This window comes from Rutidosis leptorrhynchoides, chromosome 7 (genome assembly GCF_046630445.1).
Source record: "Rutidosis leptorrhynchoides isolate AG116_Rl617_1_P2 chromosome 7, CSIRO_AGI_Rlap_v1, whole genome shotgun sequence".
NCBI classification, from domain to species: Eukaryota; Viridiplantae; Streptophyta; class Magnoliopsida; order Asterales; family Asteraceae; genus Rutidosis; species Rutidosis leptorrhynchoides.
In genome coordinates, this window is record NC_092339.1 from 214,245,670 (window position 1) to 214,265,103 (window position 19,434).

The 19,434-nt window shown below is 36.1% G+C and overlaps 1 protein-coding gene across 1 annotated transcript in view; it reads right to left on the reverse strand.

The window, feature by feature from the left end:
• The window catches only part of LOC139859872 (uncharacterized), a 38,629-nt gene extending 19,643 nt beyond the window's left edge, over window positions 1-18,986 (reverse strand). Inside the window, exon 1 of the mRNA XM_071848642.1 lies at window positions 18,459-18,986. Coding sequence (XP_071704743.1) covers window positions 18,459-18,986 — 528 coding nt within the window. The remainder of the gene's footprint in view (window positions 1-18,458) is intronic.
• Between the last annotated feature and the right edge of the window lie 448 nt (window positions 18,987-19,434).

The following is a 19,434-nucleotide window of genomic DNA, read 5'->3' on the forward strand; positions in this document are numbered from 1 at the left end:
ATGCCCTTTTTATTAAGTCTGGTAATCTAAGAATTAGGGAACAGACACCCTAATTGACGCGAACTCTAAAGATAGATCTATCGGGCCCAACAAGCCCCATCCAAAGTACCGGATGCTTTAGTACTTCGAAATTTATATCATGTCCGAAGGAGGATCCCGGAATGATAGGGATATTCTTATATGCATATTGTGAATGTCGGTTACCAGGTGTTCAATCCATATGAATGATATTTTGTCTCTATGCATGGGACGTATATTTATGAGAACTGGAAATGAAATTCTTGTGGTCTATTAAAATGATGAAAATGATCATTTATGATAAACTAATGAACTCACCAACCTTTTGGTTAACACTTTAAAGCATGTTTATTCTCATGTATGAAAGAAGTCTTCCGCTGTGCAATTGCTCATTTTAAAGATATTACTTGGAGTCATTCATGAAATATTTCAAAAGACGTTGCATTCGAGTCGTTGAGTTCATCAAGATTATTATTAAGTCAATTATAGTTAGATATATTATAAAATGGTATGCACTCCGTCAATGTAATGAAAGATTGTCTTTTCAAAAACGAATGCAATATTTGTAAAATGTAACATATAGAGGTCAAGTACCTCGCGATGTAATCAACTATTATGAATTGTTTATAATCAATATGGACTTCGTCCGGATGGATTAGGACGGGTCTTCACACCTTGGATTTAATTTCCCACGTTTACCAAATCGAACAACGCCTTTCCAAGGTGCAACTTTAAGCTTGACCATCTCTCCAATTTCAAATTCTATATCTTTTCATTTAATGTCAGCCTAGCTCTTTTGTCGACTTTGGGCGGTTTTCAACCGTTGTTGAATTTGGATGATCTTCTCGGTAGTTTCTTGTATTATCTCCGGACCCGTAATCTGTCTATCCCCCACTTCACTCCAACAAATCGAAGACCTACACTTTCTACCATAAAGTGCTTCAAACGGAGCCATCTCAATGGTTGAAAGGTAGCTGTTGTTGTAGGAAAATTCTGCTAACGGTAGATGCCGATCCCAACTATTTCCGAAATCAATAACACATGCTCTTAGCATGTCTTCAAGCGTTTGTATCGTCCTTTCGCTCTGCCCATCAGTTTGTGGATGATAGGCAGTACTAATGTCTAGACGAGTTCCTAATGCTTGCTGTAATGTCTGCCGGAATCTTGAAATAAATCTGCCATCCCTATAAGAGATAATAGAGATTGGTATTCCATGTCTGGAGACGACTTCCTTCAAATACAGTCGTGCTAACTTCTCCATCTTGTCATCTTCTCTTATTGGCAGGAAGTGTGCTTATTTGGTGAGACGATCAACTATTACCCAAATAGTATTAGAACCACTTGCAGTCCTTGGCAATTTAGTGATAAAATCCATGGTAATGTTTTCCCAGTTCCATTTCGGGATTTCGGGTTGTTGAAGTAGACCTGATGGTTTCTGATGCTCAGCTTTGACCTTAGAACATGTCAAACATTCTCCTACGTATTTAGCAACATCAGCTTTCATACCCGGCCACCAAAAATGTTTCTTGAGATCCTTGTACATCTTCCCCGTTCCAGGATGTATTGAGTATCTGGTTTTATGAGCTTCTCTAAGTACCATTTCTCTCATATCTCCAAATTTTGGTACCCAAATTCTTTCAGCCCTATACTGGGTTCTGTCTTCCCGAATATTAAGATGCTTCTCCGATCCTTTGGGTATTTCATCCTTTAAATTTCCCTCTTTTAAAACTCCTTGTTGCGCCTCCTTTATTTGAGTAGTAAGGTTAGTGTGAATCATTATATTCATAGATTTTACTCGAATGGGTTCTCTGTCCTTTCTGCTCAAGGCGTCGGCTACCACATTTGCCTTCCTCGGGTGGTAACGAATCTCAAAGTCGTAATCATTCAACAATTCAATCCACCTACGCTGCCTCATATTCAGTTGTTTCTGATTAAATATGTGTTGAAGACTTTTGTGGTCTGTATATATAATACTTTTGACCCATATAAGTAGTGCCTCCAAGTCTTTAATGCAAAAACAACCGCACCTAATTCTAAATCATGCGTCGTATAATTTTGTTCGTGGATCTTCAATTGTCTAGACGCATAAGCAATCACCTTCGTTTGTTGCATTAATACACAACCGAGACCTTGCTTTGATGCGTCATAATAAATCACAAAATCATCATTCCCTTCAGGCAATGACAATATAGGTGCCGTAGTTAGCTTTTTCTTCAATAACTGAAACGCTTTCTCTTGTTCATCCTTCCATTCAAATTTCTTCCCTTTATGCGTTAATGCAGTCAAGGGTTTTGCTATTCTGGAAAAGTCTTGGATGAACCTTCTGTAGTAACCAACTAGTCCTAAAAACTGGCGTATGTGTTTCGGAGTTTTCGGGGTTTCCCACTTTTCAACAGTTTCTATCTTTGTCGGATCCACCTTAATACCTTCTTTGTTCACTATGTGACCGAGGAATTGAACTTCTTCCAACCAAAATGCACACTTTGAAAACTTAGCGTATAATTCTTCCTTCCTCAATACTTCTAACACCTTTCTCAAATGTTCACCGTGTTCTTGGTCATTCTTTGAGTAAATAAGTATGTCATCAATGAAAACAATGACAAACCTGTCAAGGTATGGTCCACACACTCGGTTCATAAGGTCCATGAACACAGCTGGTGCATTAGTTAAACCAAACGGCATGACCATAAACTCGTAATGACCGTAACGTGTTCTGAAAGCAGTCTTTGGAATATCATCTTCTTTCACCCGCATTTGATGATACCCGGAACGTAAGTCAATCTTTGAATAAACAGACGAGCCTTGTAGTTGATCAAATAAGTCGTCGATTCTCGGTAGTGGGTAGCGGTTCTTGATGGTAAGTTTGTTCAACTCTCGGTAGTCGATACACAACCTGAATGTACCATCTTTCTTCTTGACAAACAAAACAGGAGCTCCCCACGGTGATGTGCTTGGTCGAATGAAACCACGCTCTAAAAGTTCTTGTAATTGGCTTTGTAGTTCTTTCATCTCGCTGGGTGCGAGTCTGTTAGGAGCACGAGCTATTGGTGCAGCTCCTGGTACAAGATCTATTTGAAATTCAACAGATCGATGTGGAGGTATTCCCGGTAATTCTTTCGGAAATACATCGGGAAATTCTTTTGCGACGGGAACATCATTGATGCTCTTTTCTTCAGTTTGTACTCTCTCGACGTGTGCTAGAACAGCATAGCAACCTTTTCTTATTAGTTTTTGTGCCTTCAAATTACTAATAAGATGTAGCTTCGTGTTGCCCTTTTCTCCGTACACCATTAAGGGTTCTCCTTCTTCTCGTACAATGCGAATTGCATTTTTATAACATACGATCTCTGCTTTCACCTTCTTTAGCCCGTCCATGCCAACTATTACATCAAAGCTCCCTAACTCTACGGGTATCAAATCAATCTTAAATATTTCGCTACCCAGTTTAATTTCTCGATTCCGGCATATATAATCTGCTGAAATTAATTTACCGTTTGCTAATTCGAGTAAAAATTTACTATCCAACGGCGTCAATGGACAACTTAATTTAGCACAAAAATCTCTACTCATATAGCTTCTATCCGCACCCGAATCAAATAAAACGTAAGCAGATTTATTGTCAATAAGAAACGTACCCGTAACAAGCTCTGGGTCTTCATGTGCCTCTGCCGCATTAATATTGAAAACTCTTCCGCGGCCTTGTCCATTCGTGTTCTCCTGGTTCGGGCAATTTCTAATAATGTGGCCCGGTTTTCCACATTTATAACAAACTACATTGGCATAACTTGCTCCGACACTACTTACTCCGCCATTACTCGTTCCGACACCATTTGTTCCTTTCGTTCTGTTAACCCCTGGTCCGTAGACCTCACACTACGCCGCGCTATGAGCATTTCTTTACACTTGTTGCAAAATTTGGTGCAGAACCCCGAGTGATACTTTTCACACCTTTGGCATAGCTGCTTCTGATTGTTGTTGTTGTTGTTGCGGTTATTATTATTGTTGGGATGATTGTTGTAGTTGCTGTTGTTGTTGTTGTTGTTGTTGTTGTTGTTGTTGGGACATTTGTTGTAGTTGCGATTGATGTTGCGATTGTTGGGATAGTTGTTGCGATTATTGTTGTAATTGCTGTTGTTGTTGTATTGGTGATTCTTATCACCGTTTTCCTCCCACTTTCTTTTGACTTGCTTCACATTGGCCTCTTCAGCAGTCTGTTCTTTAATTCTTTCTTCAATCTGGTTCACTAGTTTGTGAGCCATTCTAAATGCCTGTTGTATGGAGGCGGGCTCATGTAAACTTATATCTTCTTGGATTCTTTCCGGTAATCCTTTCACAAATGCGTCGATCTTCTCTTCCTCATCTTCGAACTCTCCCGGACACAATAGGCATAATTCTGTGAATCGTCTTTCGTACGTGGTAATATCAAATCCTTGGGTTCGTAACCCTCTAAGTTCTGTCTTGAGCTTATTGACCTCGGTTCTGGGACGATACTTCTCGTTCATCAAGTGCTTGAATGCTGACCACGGTAGTGCGTAAGCATCATCTTGTCCCACTTGCTCTAGATAGGTATTCCACCATGTTAACGCAGAACCTGTGAAGGTATGCGTAGCGTACTTTACTTTGTCCTCTTCAGTACACTTACTTATGGCAAACACCGATTCGACCTTCTCGTTCCAACGTTTCAATCCGATCGGTCCTTCGGTTCCATCAAATTCCAAAGGTTTGCAGGCAGTGAATTCTTTGTAGGTGCATCCCTACACGATTTCCTGTACTGCTAGATCCAAGGTTATTGTTGGTATGTAGCGCAGCCTGTACAGCGGCTATGTTTGAAGCAAGAAAGGCACGAAATTCCTCTTCGCTCATATTCAAGGTGTGTCGAGTAGTCGGTGCCATTTCCTTCAAAATAGTCAAATGAAACGAGTTAATCATATAGAATATCAAGAGTAGTCAATAGTATTTCGTAGCGTAATATGAACTTATTTATAAAAGCTCTTTCTTCATATTAGCGTTTTATACTCTTTAATTCGGGTAGTACCTACCCGTTAAGTTCATACTTAGTAGCTAACATACCATTTCAACTACTACAAATCTATATGAAAAACTAATCACAAAAAAAAATATATATATATCATATTCAAACCTTTATACAATAACTTGCAAACTTACAATACCGCTTTTTTTTACATATAGCATGAAATATAGCACATAAAACTTTCATACAAAGTAGTTGCGAAGATAATTCTAGTTAATAAATAAGGCGTTCAGCAAAGGCAATAAAGACACGTAATTCATACGTCCAGAAACAAGTCATGCATTCTGGTTTTACTAATACCACTTCCCATCCTTGGTTTTGTGGAACATAACCGTTGTGACCGATAGTAAGACAATGTGTTGTAACGTCGTCAAAAGGATGAAGGTTACGTAATGACCAACAGTCTCTTAATAACCTAAAAACCACATTTCTTATCCCAATTACCGACTCCGTCACTTGTGGGAACATTTTGTTTAATAGTTGTAGCCCGATGTTCTTGTTCTCACTTTAGTGAGAAGCGAACATTACTAACCCGTAAGCATAACATGCTTCTTTATGTTGCATGTTAGCCGCTTTTTCTAAATCACGAAGTCCTATATTCGGATATATTGAGTCAAAATAATTTCTTAACCCGTTGCGTAAAATAGCATTTGGGTTCCCCGCAATATATGCGTCAAAGTAAACACATCGTAACTTATGGATTTCCCAATGTGATATCCCCATCTTTAGAACGAAAGCCTTTTATAAATCAAGGCATTCTTGGAACGTTCTTCGAATGTCTTACAAACTGATCTCGCCTTAAATAGTTATGCCGAGGAATTCTGATCGACTCTAGACAAGATTTCATCAATCATGTCTCTGGGTAGGTCTCTTAAAATATTGGGTTGTCTATCCATTTTGTGTTTTTATACTGTAAAACAGACAAGAGTTAGATTCATAAAAAAAAATACTTATTAATACAAGCAATTTTTACATATATCATAAAGCATAAGCACACTATATTACATATATTACACCACACGAATACAACTATCTTATTCCGACTCGCTCGTTTCTTCTTCTTCGGTTTTGGTTCGTTTTGCCAAGTTTCTAGGGATATATGATGTTCCCCTAATACGAGCCGTCGTTTTCCACATTGGTTTAGAAAAACCTGGTGGTTTAGAGGTTCCCGGGTTATTGTCACAACTTAAGAAATACGGGTGTTGACGATACATATAAAGTTCATCGGGTTTGGAATCAAATTTCTCTATTTTTATGCCATTTCCCTTATTGTTCTCTTTTGCCTTATTAAATTGTGTTGGGGTAATTTCTATAACATTATCGGAATCCTTGTCGGGATCCGATTCATCCGAGAATTGGTAATCCTCCCAATACTTTGCTTCCTTGGCGGAAACACCATTGACCATAATTAACTTGGTCGGTTGGTTGAGGATTTTCTTCTACTTAACCGTTTTATTATTTCCCCCACTGGTTCTATTTCTTCTTCCGGTTTCAATTCTTCTTCCGGTTCCGATTCTTCTTCCGGTTCTGACTCTTCTTCCGGTTCCTCTTCGGGAACTTGTGAATCAGTCCACGAATCATTCCAATTTACATTTGACTCTTCATTATTATTAGGTGAGTCAATGGGACTTGTTCTAGAGGTAGACATCTATCACATAATATCAAACGCGTTAAGAGATTAATATATCACATAATATTCACATGTTAAAAATATATAGTTTCCAACAAAATTTGTTAAGCAATCATTTTTCAAGTAAACACGGTCGAAGTCCAGACTCACTAATGCATCCTAACAAACTCGATAAGACACACTAATGCAAAATTCTGGTTCTCTAAGACCAACGCTCGGATACCAACTGAAATGTCCCGTTCATATTGATTATAAACGTTCCATATTAATTGATTTCGTTGCGAGGTTTTGACCTCTATATGAGACGTTTTTCAAAGACTGCATTCATTTTTAATGAAGGATTTTCTTATGCCCGAGAGACATAATAAATTAATGTGGCTAAAATGTTATGATCCAAGTCGGGTCATACCCAATAACAAGCTATCAACACTTTTATGTATTTATTTTGATGATTGGATCTTAGAAATAAATACTCGACACATGGACTTTAGAAAATGGGTTTTCTAAAATAAAAATGCTTGAGTTTAATTATTTGGATAATTATATATGTATAAGTTTAATTGTTATTAAACTATTACATATAACTTTTATAAAAGGTTATGAAAGTATTAAAGTATGCAAGTAACAATTGGCTTCCACTTATTTAAAAGAAAAAAAAAAAAAAAAAAAAATAATAATAAAATGGGCATGGGGGTGGACGGTTTTTTGGGACTCCAAGGCATGTCCCCATGCTTGCCTTGTTACACTAAATTTGCATATATCAAGAGCATGCAAGATGCACTCCTTCTTGAATTTTTTACACACTCTTGCATTTCAAAATAACCAAGCAAAATATCCTCTCCATTCTTCCTCTTTTTGGGCCGATTTTGAAGAAGCAAGAACAAGGGTTCTTCACTTGATTTTGCTAGTTATTTTGGTGTCCAAATCCTAACCTAGTTCGTGGGTGTTGATACATAAAGCTTGTGGGTATATCTTGCTTGAGGTTTCAAGTTAGAAACTAAGATTCATCTTCATCATCTTTCTTAGTTCTTCACCCTCACTTTAAGAGGAGGTATAAATCTTTATCTAGCTCTATTTACATTTTAGTATAATTTCAAGACTAGATCTATGAAATGGAATACATTTTAAAAGGTTAAAATTCACATGCAAATTTAAAATGCTTCCGCTTAATCTATACATATATACACGAATATATTTACATACAAAATGGGTTTTGTGATTTTGTTTACATGAGGTATTCCATCAATGGTATCTAGAGCCAAGGTTTTGTTAATATACTTCTTGTTTTTGGCTAGAAAACTCATTTTTCTTACAATCTACTAACATGCATGAAAGTAGATTTGAAAAATCATGAGTTTTGGGTGGGTGTATGGTTTGGCCGAAAGTTTTGGGTCCCAAAAGTGGGTTTGGGACTTCAAGTTTGGCCAAGGTTTTTTGTTATGTTATTGTTCACAATCGAGCCTAGACCGTGTGCATGTTTGGTTGTATGATTTGGTTGATTATTCATTCTTGTGGTTTGTAATAATTATTCATTCATTTTGGTGTGTAATCAAGTTGTAATTATTCTTGTAATTTTATGTAATTTATTCTATTTGATTTGTAAAAATAGAATAGGTTGTTATTTCATTTTCTAGAAAAATTGTATTAGGATATAATTTTGTAAAAGAAAATGAAGATTCAAGATGGAGCTTATGGAGATTACAAAAGAAAGTGGGAGATTTTGTTTAAAATCTCTTACTTTGATTACCCTTAAAGGTGACATTTGTTTTTTGGCTAAACAAATGTCCACCAAAATGGCTCTTGATTGTGAACATTTTATTTTGCATGCTTGTATGATTATGTTTGTATGTTTGGATTACTACAACAATATCACATGTTAAAACTTGCATAATACAAATTATAAATGGTTATAATAAAACATAACAAAATGACACTAATAATTGGTTATTAGGACTAAATAAAATGGTTTATTTAAAATGATAATAAATTGGTTTATATCTAGTAACTGGTTTACTAAAAGGACATGAAAATAGTTTTTTTTATAAAGTGCTACACACCAAATGCATGATGGTGTATAGCTAATTGTTTTCTAAAACTAGAATGTAGAAAACTTAAAATCCCTTTAACTAAAACAAGGCAAACAAGTTAAACGCCATCCTTTTGTATGAACACTTAGACATATTAGGAAACTCTTGATGGGATAAAGGTCACCTAACCGTCATGAGCGAACTAATATGAATAAGGTACACTTCGCATACATGTGGGATAAAGGTCACCTAACCACTTGTATGTTAAGTCTACATGTTCACACAAGTAGGATGACTTGATTTGGGAATCATGAACTTAGGGTCACCGAAGCATGATGAACAAATAGGCGTTGATGGGATTAATATGCCATGTAAAAGGATTGCATGATCCCATAACTTAGAAGTTGCAAAAGGATTGCAATTGTCATTATGACTACCTAGCTAAATCAAATACCGGGATAAAGGTCACCTAACCGGAATTTGATTTACCGTTGGATTCTAAGATTTAATAAGACAATTAATATTAAAAGGGTATTGTTTATTAAATATAAAATTGATACTTAAATGAACTTTGTTAAACTTTGTAGATGGCCGCTAACAACAACAACAACTTGCAAAACGTACCTATTAACATGAACAACCTATCATTACGGTCTCTCCTCGAGAAAGACAAACTCAACCATACCAACTTTATGGATTGGTTCCGCAATCTTCGGATTGTCCTCAAGTATGAGGATAAAGCGTATGTGCTTGAGGACCCTATTCCCGATCAACCGGACGAAAATGATACGGAGGGCATGGCCTATTGGGAAGCCTATAGGCACGATTCCTTACAAGTCTCGTGCCTAATGCTTGGGACTATGATTCCGAAACTTCAAAAAGATTTCGAGCATCATAGTGCATATGACATGATTACGCAATTGAAGGAGATGTTCCTTCAACAAGCGCGTGTCGAGCGCTTCGAGACCGTTCGGGCGCTACATGCATGTCGTATGGATGACACCCAATCCGTTTCATCTTATGTCCTTAAGATGAAAAGCCTTATCGATCGCGCTAACCGTCTCAACCTAAACATATCCAATGAACTTGCCACCGATCTTATCCTAAACTCCCTTACAAAAAGGTTTGATCAATTTGTAGTTAACTACAATATGAATGGGATGGATAAAAGCATTGGTGAGCTTCATGGTATGCTTAGGACGGCGGAAACTAGCATGGGTAAAAGGGCTTTACCCGTGTTGGCGATTGAACAAGGTGGGTCCAAAGGTAACAACTCTAAGCCAAAGGTGGCTAAGAGAAAAGGACCCGCCTATCAAGGCAAAGGGAAGGGGAAGGTGGTTACCCCAACCATCAACAAGGCTAAGAAGCAAAAGGTAGCCGAAAAGGCAAACCCCAAGGAAGACCCATGTTTCGGTTGCGGTGAAATGGGTCACTGGAAGCGAAATTGCCCGGTCTACCTTAAGGAGTTGAAGGACAAGAGGGATGCGGGGCAAACCTCAGGTAATGTATATATGGTATATATTGAGCTTAATATTACTTCTTCTAATACATGGGTATTAGACACGGGATGTGGAACTCACATTTGCAATTCTTTGCAGGGGTTCAAAAGAAGTGATCATATGGCGGGAACATCAAGTCTCTATATGGGCAATGGTGCAAAGGTGCATGTTAAAGCTCACGGAGATTTTGTTTTGAAGCTTCCAAGCGGATTGGAGCTAATTTTAAATAATGTTTTGTATGCTCCCGATTTGTGTAGAAACATTATTTCTATTTCTCGCTTAAAACAATGTGGTTTCAATGTTAATTTTATTAATGATGATATCCATGTTTCTAAAGATAATGTATTCTATTTCAAGGCTTCGCCTTTAAATGGAATTTATGAATTGGTTCATGATGACGCATCATCTAGCTCTATATACCATACTAGCACCAAGAAACTCAAAAAGGATTTGAGTGATTCCTACTTATGGCATTGTCGCCTTGGCCATATAAACAAGAACCGAATGCATACACTTCATAAGAATGGACTTTTGAAGACAAATGAGATAGACTCATTCGATGTATGCGAATCTTGTTTACAAGGCAAGATGACTAAAGCACCTTTCAAAGGGACCTATGAAAGGGCTAAAGACTTATTGGGATTAATACATTCGGATGTATGTGGACCTTTTAAGCCCATGACTAGGAATGGTGAAAGATACTTTGTTACTTTCATTGATGACTTTAGTCGTTTCGGATATGTCTACTTATTAAGACATAAGGATGAAACTTTTGAAGCATTCAAAGAATATCAAAACGAAGTACAAAATCAACTCAACAAAACAATTAAGGTACTTCGTACCGATAGAGGAGGTGAATACCTAAGCGATGCTTTCCAAGATCATCTTAGGAGTTGTGGGATTATTTCACAACTTACTCCACCAGGAACACCCCAACTTAATGGAGTTTCCGAAAGGAGGAACCGAACCTTAATGGATATGGTTCGATCTATGATGGCAAGAAGCTCGTTACCTCTATCATTTTGGGGTTATTGTCTGTGCTCTGCGGCTCGTATTTTAAATATGGCCCCAACCAAGAAAGTGGAACGAACTCCTCATGAGATGTGGTTTGGAAAACCTCCTTCTCTTTCGTACTTGAAAGTATGGGGATGTGAAGCTTATCCTAAGCGCTTCGTCGCTAATAAGCTAAATGCTCGATCCACGAAGTGTATCTTCATAGGATATCCCAAGGACGATATGGGATACTATTTCTATGATCCGACCGAGCAAAATGTATTTGTTGCTCGAAAGGCGGAATTCCTTGAAACTAAGTTCTTATTGGAAGGAAATAGTGAAAGGAAGATAGATTTTGAAGAGGTTCAAGATCAAATAGATGATACACAATTGGTTGACACTAGCACTCAACATGAAAATGTTGAGGATGATCAAATGGATGATCAAAGTATACAAAACGTTCGTAGATCTGGTAGGATTAGTAACCCTCCTGAGAGATATGGGTTTCTCATAAATGGTTGCTATACGATTGATTTGGATGAACCAATCAACTACCAAGATGCTTTATCAAGGACTGATAAAGACAAGTGGCAGGAAGCCATGAACTCCGAGATGAAATCCATGTATGACAATCAAGTTTGGGAACTTGTTGTGCAACCTCCTAGCTCTAAGCTAGTTGATTGCAAATGGCTTTTCAAGATGAAAACCAACAAACATGGAAACTTGGATACATACAAAGCTAGACTTGTAGCAAGAGGTTTCACTCAAACTCAAGGGGTTGATTATGATGAAACTTTTTCACCTGTAGCAATGCTAAAGTCTATCAGGATATTATTTGCCATTGCTGCTCATTATGATTATGAAATATGGCAAATGGATGTCAAAACCGCTTTCCTAAATGGATATCTTGAGGAAGATATCTACATGGTTCAGCCTGAAGGTTTTGTTGATCCTAAACATCCTGACAAAGTATGTAAATTAAAGAAGTCAATCTACGGACTAAAGCAAGCATCTAGAATGTGGAATCATCGTTTTAATGAGGAAGCCAAGAAATTTGGCTTCATTAAAAATGGTGATGAAGCTTGTGTATACAAGAAAGCTAGTGGGAGTACTGTCATGTTCCTTGTACTATATGTGGATGATATATTATTATTTGGGAATGATATTCCCACAATGGAAGGAGTCAAAACATGGCTAAGAAGTTGCTTCTCCATTAAAGATCTTGGAGAAGCGCAACACATATTGGGGATTGGGATCTATAGGGATAGATCCAAGAAATTGATAGGTTTAAGCCAAAGTACATACATTGACAAAGTCTTGAAAAGGTTCAAGATGGAGGACTCTAAGAGAGGTTTGGTACCTATTCAAAGAGGAACCATTCTCAGTACATCTCAGTGTCCTACCACGAAAGATGAACAGGAGAGAATGAAGAAAGTCCCATACGCGTCTGCTATTGGGTCAATCATGTATGCAATGATATGTACTAGACCGGATGTGTCATGCGCTTTGAGCTTGACAAGTAGATACCAGAATAACCCAGGTAACAGTCATTGGATTGCGGTTAAAAGTATATTGAAATACCTTAGAAGGACTAAGGACATGTTTCTAATATACGGATCTGGTGAGGATGAACTCGTAGTAAAAGGTTACGTGGATGCGAGTTTCCAAACTGATCAAGATGATTCTCGATCACAATCCGGTTATGTCTTCATGTTAAATGGAGGTGCAGTCTCTTGGAAGAGTTCGAAACAGGGAGTTGTTGCATTATCCACTACAGAGTCAGAATACATTGCCGCCTCATTGGCAGCTCAGGAAGCTGCATGGATAAAGAAATTTGTTGACGACTTAGGAGTGGTCCCTACCATTCAAGACCCTCTTGAGATCTTTTGTGACAACGAGGGAGCAATAGCTCAAATCAAAGAACCTCGTGATCACCAAAAGACACGTCACATTAAACGGCGATTCAACTACATAAGGGATGAAGTTGAGAATGGAATGATATGTATTCGCAAAGTTCACACAGATCTAAATATTGCGGATCCACTCACGAAGCTCCTACATAATCCAAAGCACGAAAGACATGTTAGTGCAATGGGACTTCGATATTCTAGTGATTGGTTATGATCTGTTTTATGTATTGTACCGGAACGAATTGTTCAAACTCATTAATATAATTATGGTTTAATTTATTTTGAGTTAAGTTCCTATTTAGCATATTTTATCCATGAATAAATTATTATTCTAAATTCCGTAGTTGATCACATCTGTGGGAACAAATGTGAGGTTTAGACTATTATGAACTTGGATTGGTCAACATTCAAATGGTGAATGTGAAGCAAGGTTGCAACCAAGGTTCATAGATATTTGTGGGATACAAATATTGGAAGACCCGCTCTCAAGACTTACTGTATGGAGCCTTTGTGGTTGATCACATGTAATCTTGAGTAAAGGCGAATATCATTGTATCCTCTGACCTGAGATACATATTGGGTTCAGATATTCACTATGTATTATGCCTTGATTCTTTCCTTCGCTATTCTGAAATATGGCAGCTCATAAGGAAGAACTCAAGTATAATGCAAAGCGTATATTTAGGACGTATGTAGTCAAGATGGAATTTGTCCCTCTTATTCGTTGAGAGTCAGATGTCTAAGGCCTGATAAAGTTAAATCTATAAGAGAGTGATCATTCTATGTCTCTTGGATTTAACATGACATCTAGGATGAAAGGATATAATGTAAGATTCACCTAATCATATTCGAGATGGGAACTCGAAAGGGATGATGTTATTGAATGGCACAAAGTCATAACATATTAGGGGTGATGGACGGTGTGTTAGGCTGTATCCATCACTTGCATTAATTCCTTATGTTTCTCGTGCAAGTGGGAGATTGAAGGATTTTCTTATGCCCGAGAGACATAATAAATTAATGTGGCTAAAATGTTATGATCCAAGTCGGGTCATACCCAATAACAAGCTATCAACACTTTTATGTATTTATTTTGATGATTGGATCTTAGAAATAAATACTCGACACATGGACTTTAGAAAATGGGTTTTCTAAAATAAAAATGCTTGAGTTTAATTATTTGGATAATTAAATATGTATAAGTTTAATTGTTATTAAACTATTACATATAACTTTTATAAAAGGTTATGAAAGTATTAAAGTATGCAAGTAACAATTGGCTTCCACTTATTTAAAAGAAAAAAAAAAAAAATAATAATAATAAAATGGGCATGGGGGTGGACGGTTTTTTGGGACTCCAAGGCATGTCCCCATGCTTGCCTTGTTACACTAAATTTGCATATATCAAGAGCATGCAAGATGCACTCCTTCTTGAATTTTTTACACACTCTTGCATTTCAAAATAACCAAGCAAAATATCCTCTCCATTCTTCCTCTTTTTGGGCCGATTTTGAAGAAGCAAAAACAAGGGTTCTTCACTTGATTTTGCTAGTTATTTTGGTGTCCAAATCCTAACCTAGTTCGTGGGTGTTGATACATAAAGCTTGTGGGTATATCTTGCTTGAGGTTTCAAGTTAGAAACTAAGATTCATCTTCATCATCTTTCTTAGTTCTTCACCCTCACTTTAAGAGGAGGTATAAATCTTTATCTAGCTCTATTTACATTTTAGTATAATTTCAAGACTAGATCTATGAAATGGAATACATTTTAAAAGGTTAAAATTCACATGCAAATTTAAAATGCTTCCGCTTAATCTATACATATATACACGAATATATTTACATACAAAATGGGTTTTGTGATTTTGTTTACATGAGGTATTCCATCATTTAAAACAACCATAACCTTTATTTTATCAATAAAGGTTTCAAAAGCATTACGTAGATTATCAAATAATGATAATCTAAAATATACTGTTTACACACGACCATTACATAATGGTTTACAATAGAAATATATTACATCGACATATGTTTCTTGAATGCAGTTTTTACATAATATCATACAAACATGGACTCCAAATCTTGTCCTTATTTTAGTATGCAACAGCGGAAGCTCTTAATATTCACCTGAGAATAAACATGCTTTAAACGTCAACAAAAATGTTGGTGAGTTATAGGTTTAACCTATATATATCAAATCGTAACAATAGACCACAAGATTTCATATTTCAATATACATCCCATTCATAGAGATAAAAATCATTCATATGGTGAACACCTGGTAACCGACATTAACAAGATGCATATATAAGAATATCCCCGTCATTCCGGGACACCCTTCGGATATGATATAAATTTCGAAGTACTAAAGCATCCGGTACTTTGGATGGGGTTTGTTAGGCCCAATAGATCTATCTTTAGGATTCGCATCAATTAGGGTGTCTGTTCCCTAATTCTTAGATCACCAGACTTAATAAAAAGGGGCATATTCGATTTCGATAATTCAACCATAGAATGTAGTTTCACGTACTTGTGTCTATTTTGTAAATCATTTATAAAACCTGCATGTATTCTCATCCCAAAAATATTAGATTTTAAAAGTGGGAATATAACTCACTTTCACAGATTTTTACTTAGTCGGGAAGTAAGACTTGGCCACTAGTTGATTCACGAACCTATAACAATATATACATATATATCAAAGTATGTTCAAAATATATTTACAACACTTTTAATACATTTTGATGTTTTAAGTTTATTAAGTCAGCTGTCCTCGTTAGTTACCTACAACTAGTTGTCCACAGTTAGATGTAGAGAAATAAATCGATAAATATTATCTTGAATCAATCCACGACCCAGTGTATACGTATCTCAGTATTGATCACAACTCAAACTATATATATATATATATATATATATATATATATATATATATATATATATATATATATATATATATATATATATATATATATATATATATATATATATATATATATTGGAATCAACCTCAACCCTGTATAGCTAACTCCAACATTCACATATAGAGTGTCTATGGTTGTTCCGCAATATATATATAGATGGGTCGACATGATAGGTCGAAACATTGTATACGTGTCTATGGTATCTCAAGATTACATAATATACAATATAAGTTGATTAAGTTATGGTTGGAATAGATTTATTACTAACTTTCACGTAGGTAAAATGAGTAGTTTTTATCAATCTTGTTTTACTCGCCATTTCTTCGTTTCTAATCCGTTTTGAGTGATTGCAGTGGCCACGGTTTCGTATTGAACTTAAATTTATGAATCTAAATATAAAAAGTATAAGTTTATAGTCGAAAATACAAGTTACAAGTCATTTTTGAAAGAAGTAGTCATTTCCGTCGAAAGAACGACATCTTGATAACCATTTTGAAAAACATACTTTCACTTTGAGTTTAACCATGATTTTTGGATATAGTTTCATGTTCATAAGAAAAATCATTTTTCCAGAAGTATAGCTTCTAAATCAAAGTTCTTCTTAGCTTTTAATTATCCCAACCAAAACACCCCCCGGTTTTACTACGACGACGTATATCCAGTTTTATGGTGTTTATCGTGTTTCCGGGTTTTAAATCATTAAGTTAGCATATCATATAGATATAGAACATGTGTTTAGTTGATTTTAAAAGTCTAGTTAGAAGGATTAACTTTATTTGCGAACAAGTTTAGAATTAACTAAACTATGTTCTAGTGATTACAAGTTTATAACGTTGAATAAGACAGCTTTTTATGTATGAATCGAATGATGTTATGAACATCATTACTACCTCAAGTTCCTTGGATAAACCTACTGGAAATGAGAAAAATGGATCTAGCTTCAAAGGATCCTTGGATGGCTTGAAAGTTCTTGAAGCAGAATCATGACACGAAAACAATTTCAAGTAAGATTTCCACTCGAAATAAGATTGTTATAGTTATAGAAATTGAATTAAAGTTTGAATATGATTATTATCTTGTATTAGAAAGATAACCTACTGTAAGTAACAAAGGTTTCTTGATCTTGGATGATTACATGGAATGGATTTAGAAAACTTGGAAGTAAACTTGCAATCTTGGAAGTATTCTTGATTTTATGAAACTAGAACGTTTGGAATTTATGAAGAACACTTAGAACTTGAAGATAGAACTTGAGAGAGATCAATTAGATGAAGAAAATTGAAGAATGAAAGTGTTTGTAGGTATTTTTGGTCGTTGGTGTATGGATTAGATATAAAGGATATGTAATTTTATTTTCATGTAAATAAGTCATGAATGATTACTCATATTTTTGTAATTTTATGAGATATTTCATGCTAGTTGCCAAATGATGGTTCCCACATGTGTTAGGTGACTCACATGGGCTACTAAGAGCTGATCATTGGAGTGTATATACCAATAGTACATACATCTAAAAGCTGTGTATTGTACGAGTACAAATATGGGTGCATACGAGTAGAATTATTGATGAAACTGAACGAGGATGTAATTGTAAGATTTTTGTTAAGTAGAAGTATTTTGATAAGTGTCTTGAAGTCTTTCAAAAGTGTATGAATACATATTAAAACACTACATGTATATACATTTTAACTGAGTCGTTAAGTCATCGTTAGTCGTTACATGTAAGTGTTGTTTTGAAACCTTTAGGTTAACGATCTTGTTAAATATTGTTAACCCAATGTTTATAATATCAAAAGAGATTTTAAATTATTATATTATCATGATATTATGATGTACGAATATATCTTAATATTATATATATACATTAAATGTCGTTACAACGATAATCGTTACATATATGTCTCGTTTCAAAATCATTAAGTTAGCAGTCTTGTTTTTACATATGTAGTTCATTGTTAATATACTTAATGATATGTTTACTTCTCATAATATTATGTTAACTATATATATAACCATATATATGTCATCAAATAGTTTTTACAAGTTTTAACGTTCGTGAATCACCGGTCAACTTGGGTGGTCAATTGTCTATATGAAACCTATTTCAATTAATCAAGTCTTAACAAGTTTGATTGCTTAACATGTTGGAAACACTTAATCATGTAAAATAACAATTTCATTTAATATATATATAAACATGGAAAAGTTCGGGTCACTACATATTTCTCCGCGGAAAACTTGGTCCGCGATAATTGTCACTGTTTCCATCAAGAAAAGAATGATTGTCATCTCGCCAACTTTTGTCTCTACCCCATCCACATGAAGGGGTTATAGTGCTATCCTCTCCACCGCGGAGATAATCATATGTTTCCTGTTGAACTTTAGCAAAAGTCTGCGGGACATCTCTTCGCAGCCTTCTCACCAGAGTTGGATGTCGCTGCGGATTAATAGCATGCAAAAATCCAGAGATTTTTTGGTCTTCATGCAAGCTTGGAATCTTCTGACATTCGTAGATGTACCGTGTAAGTAACGCATTCAAGGTTTCCTTGTTGCCTTGTTTAATATCGTGACATTCGAAATGCATCTTTTTCTGCTGCAGTAGATTCTGGAACTGTAACAAGAATTTTTTGCGAAGATCAACAAAGCCTATAATACTGTGAGATTGCAGACTATGAAACCACTCCCTTGCTGAGCCTTGCAAAGCCATGGGGAACACTCTACACGCGACTGGTTCATCCCAGTTATAGGTGCTCACCACCCTTTCAAAGTGCTGCAGAAAATCTAAAGGATCGGTTAAACCCGAATAAACTCCCAGAGTTGCTGGCACAATTGGCGGAGAAACAATTGGATAATCATAAATATGTTGGACAAACTTGTCCGCGGCAGTAGTGATTTCAGTTGCCTTTTTTGTGCGAGTGTCTGTATTCTCCGCACAAAACTTGGCAATCATATCTTGCAGAAAATTTAGTTGTTCAAACTTATGTTGCATTGACTTTGGCGCAATGCTTCTGAAAGCATCCGCCAAAAAATTTTGAGCATTTTCTCTGCGGGCAGCATCATAACATTCTGCGAATCGCCAGGCAGTGCATCAGTGTTCGCAGAAACACCTATTTGCTTTGCGTTTGTCATCACGACAATCAAGCAGATCAACTAATTACACCTTCAAAAAGCACCTGTAAATCACCACAACAAAAACACGATCGAAATTAAACTAAAGAATTAATCGTTTGACAGCGCAAAACAAATAATTTTCAGTTTAATTCGTAAAACGCGTCCCACGGATGGCGCCAATTGATCAATCCCTAATTAATGATGTTACTTAATTACGGATTGAGTGCAATAAGTTTACGATGGAGGATGGAATGTTTGATGATTAAGTGATCAACCACCCTGACCCG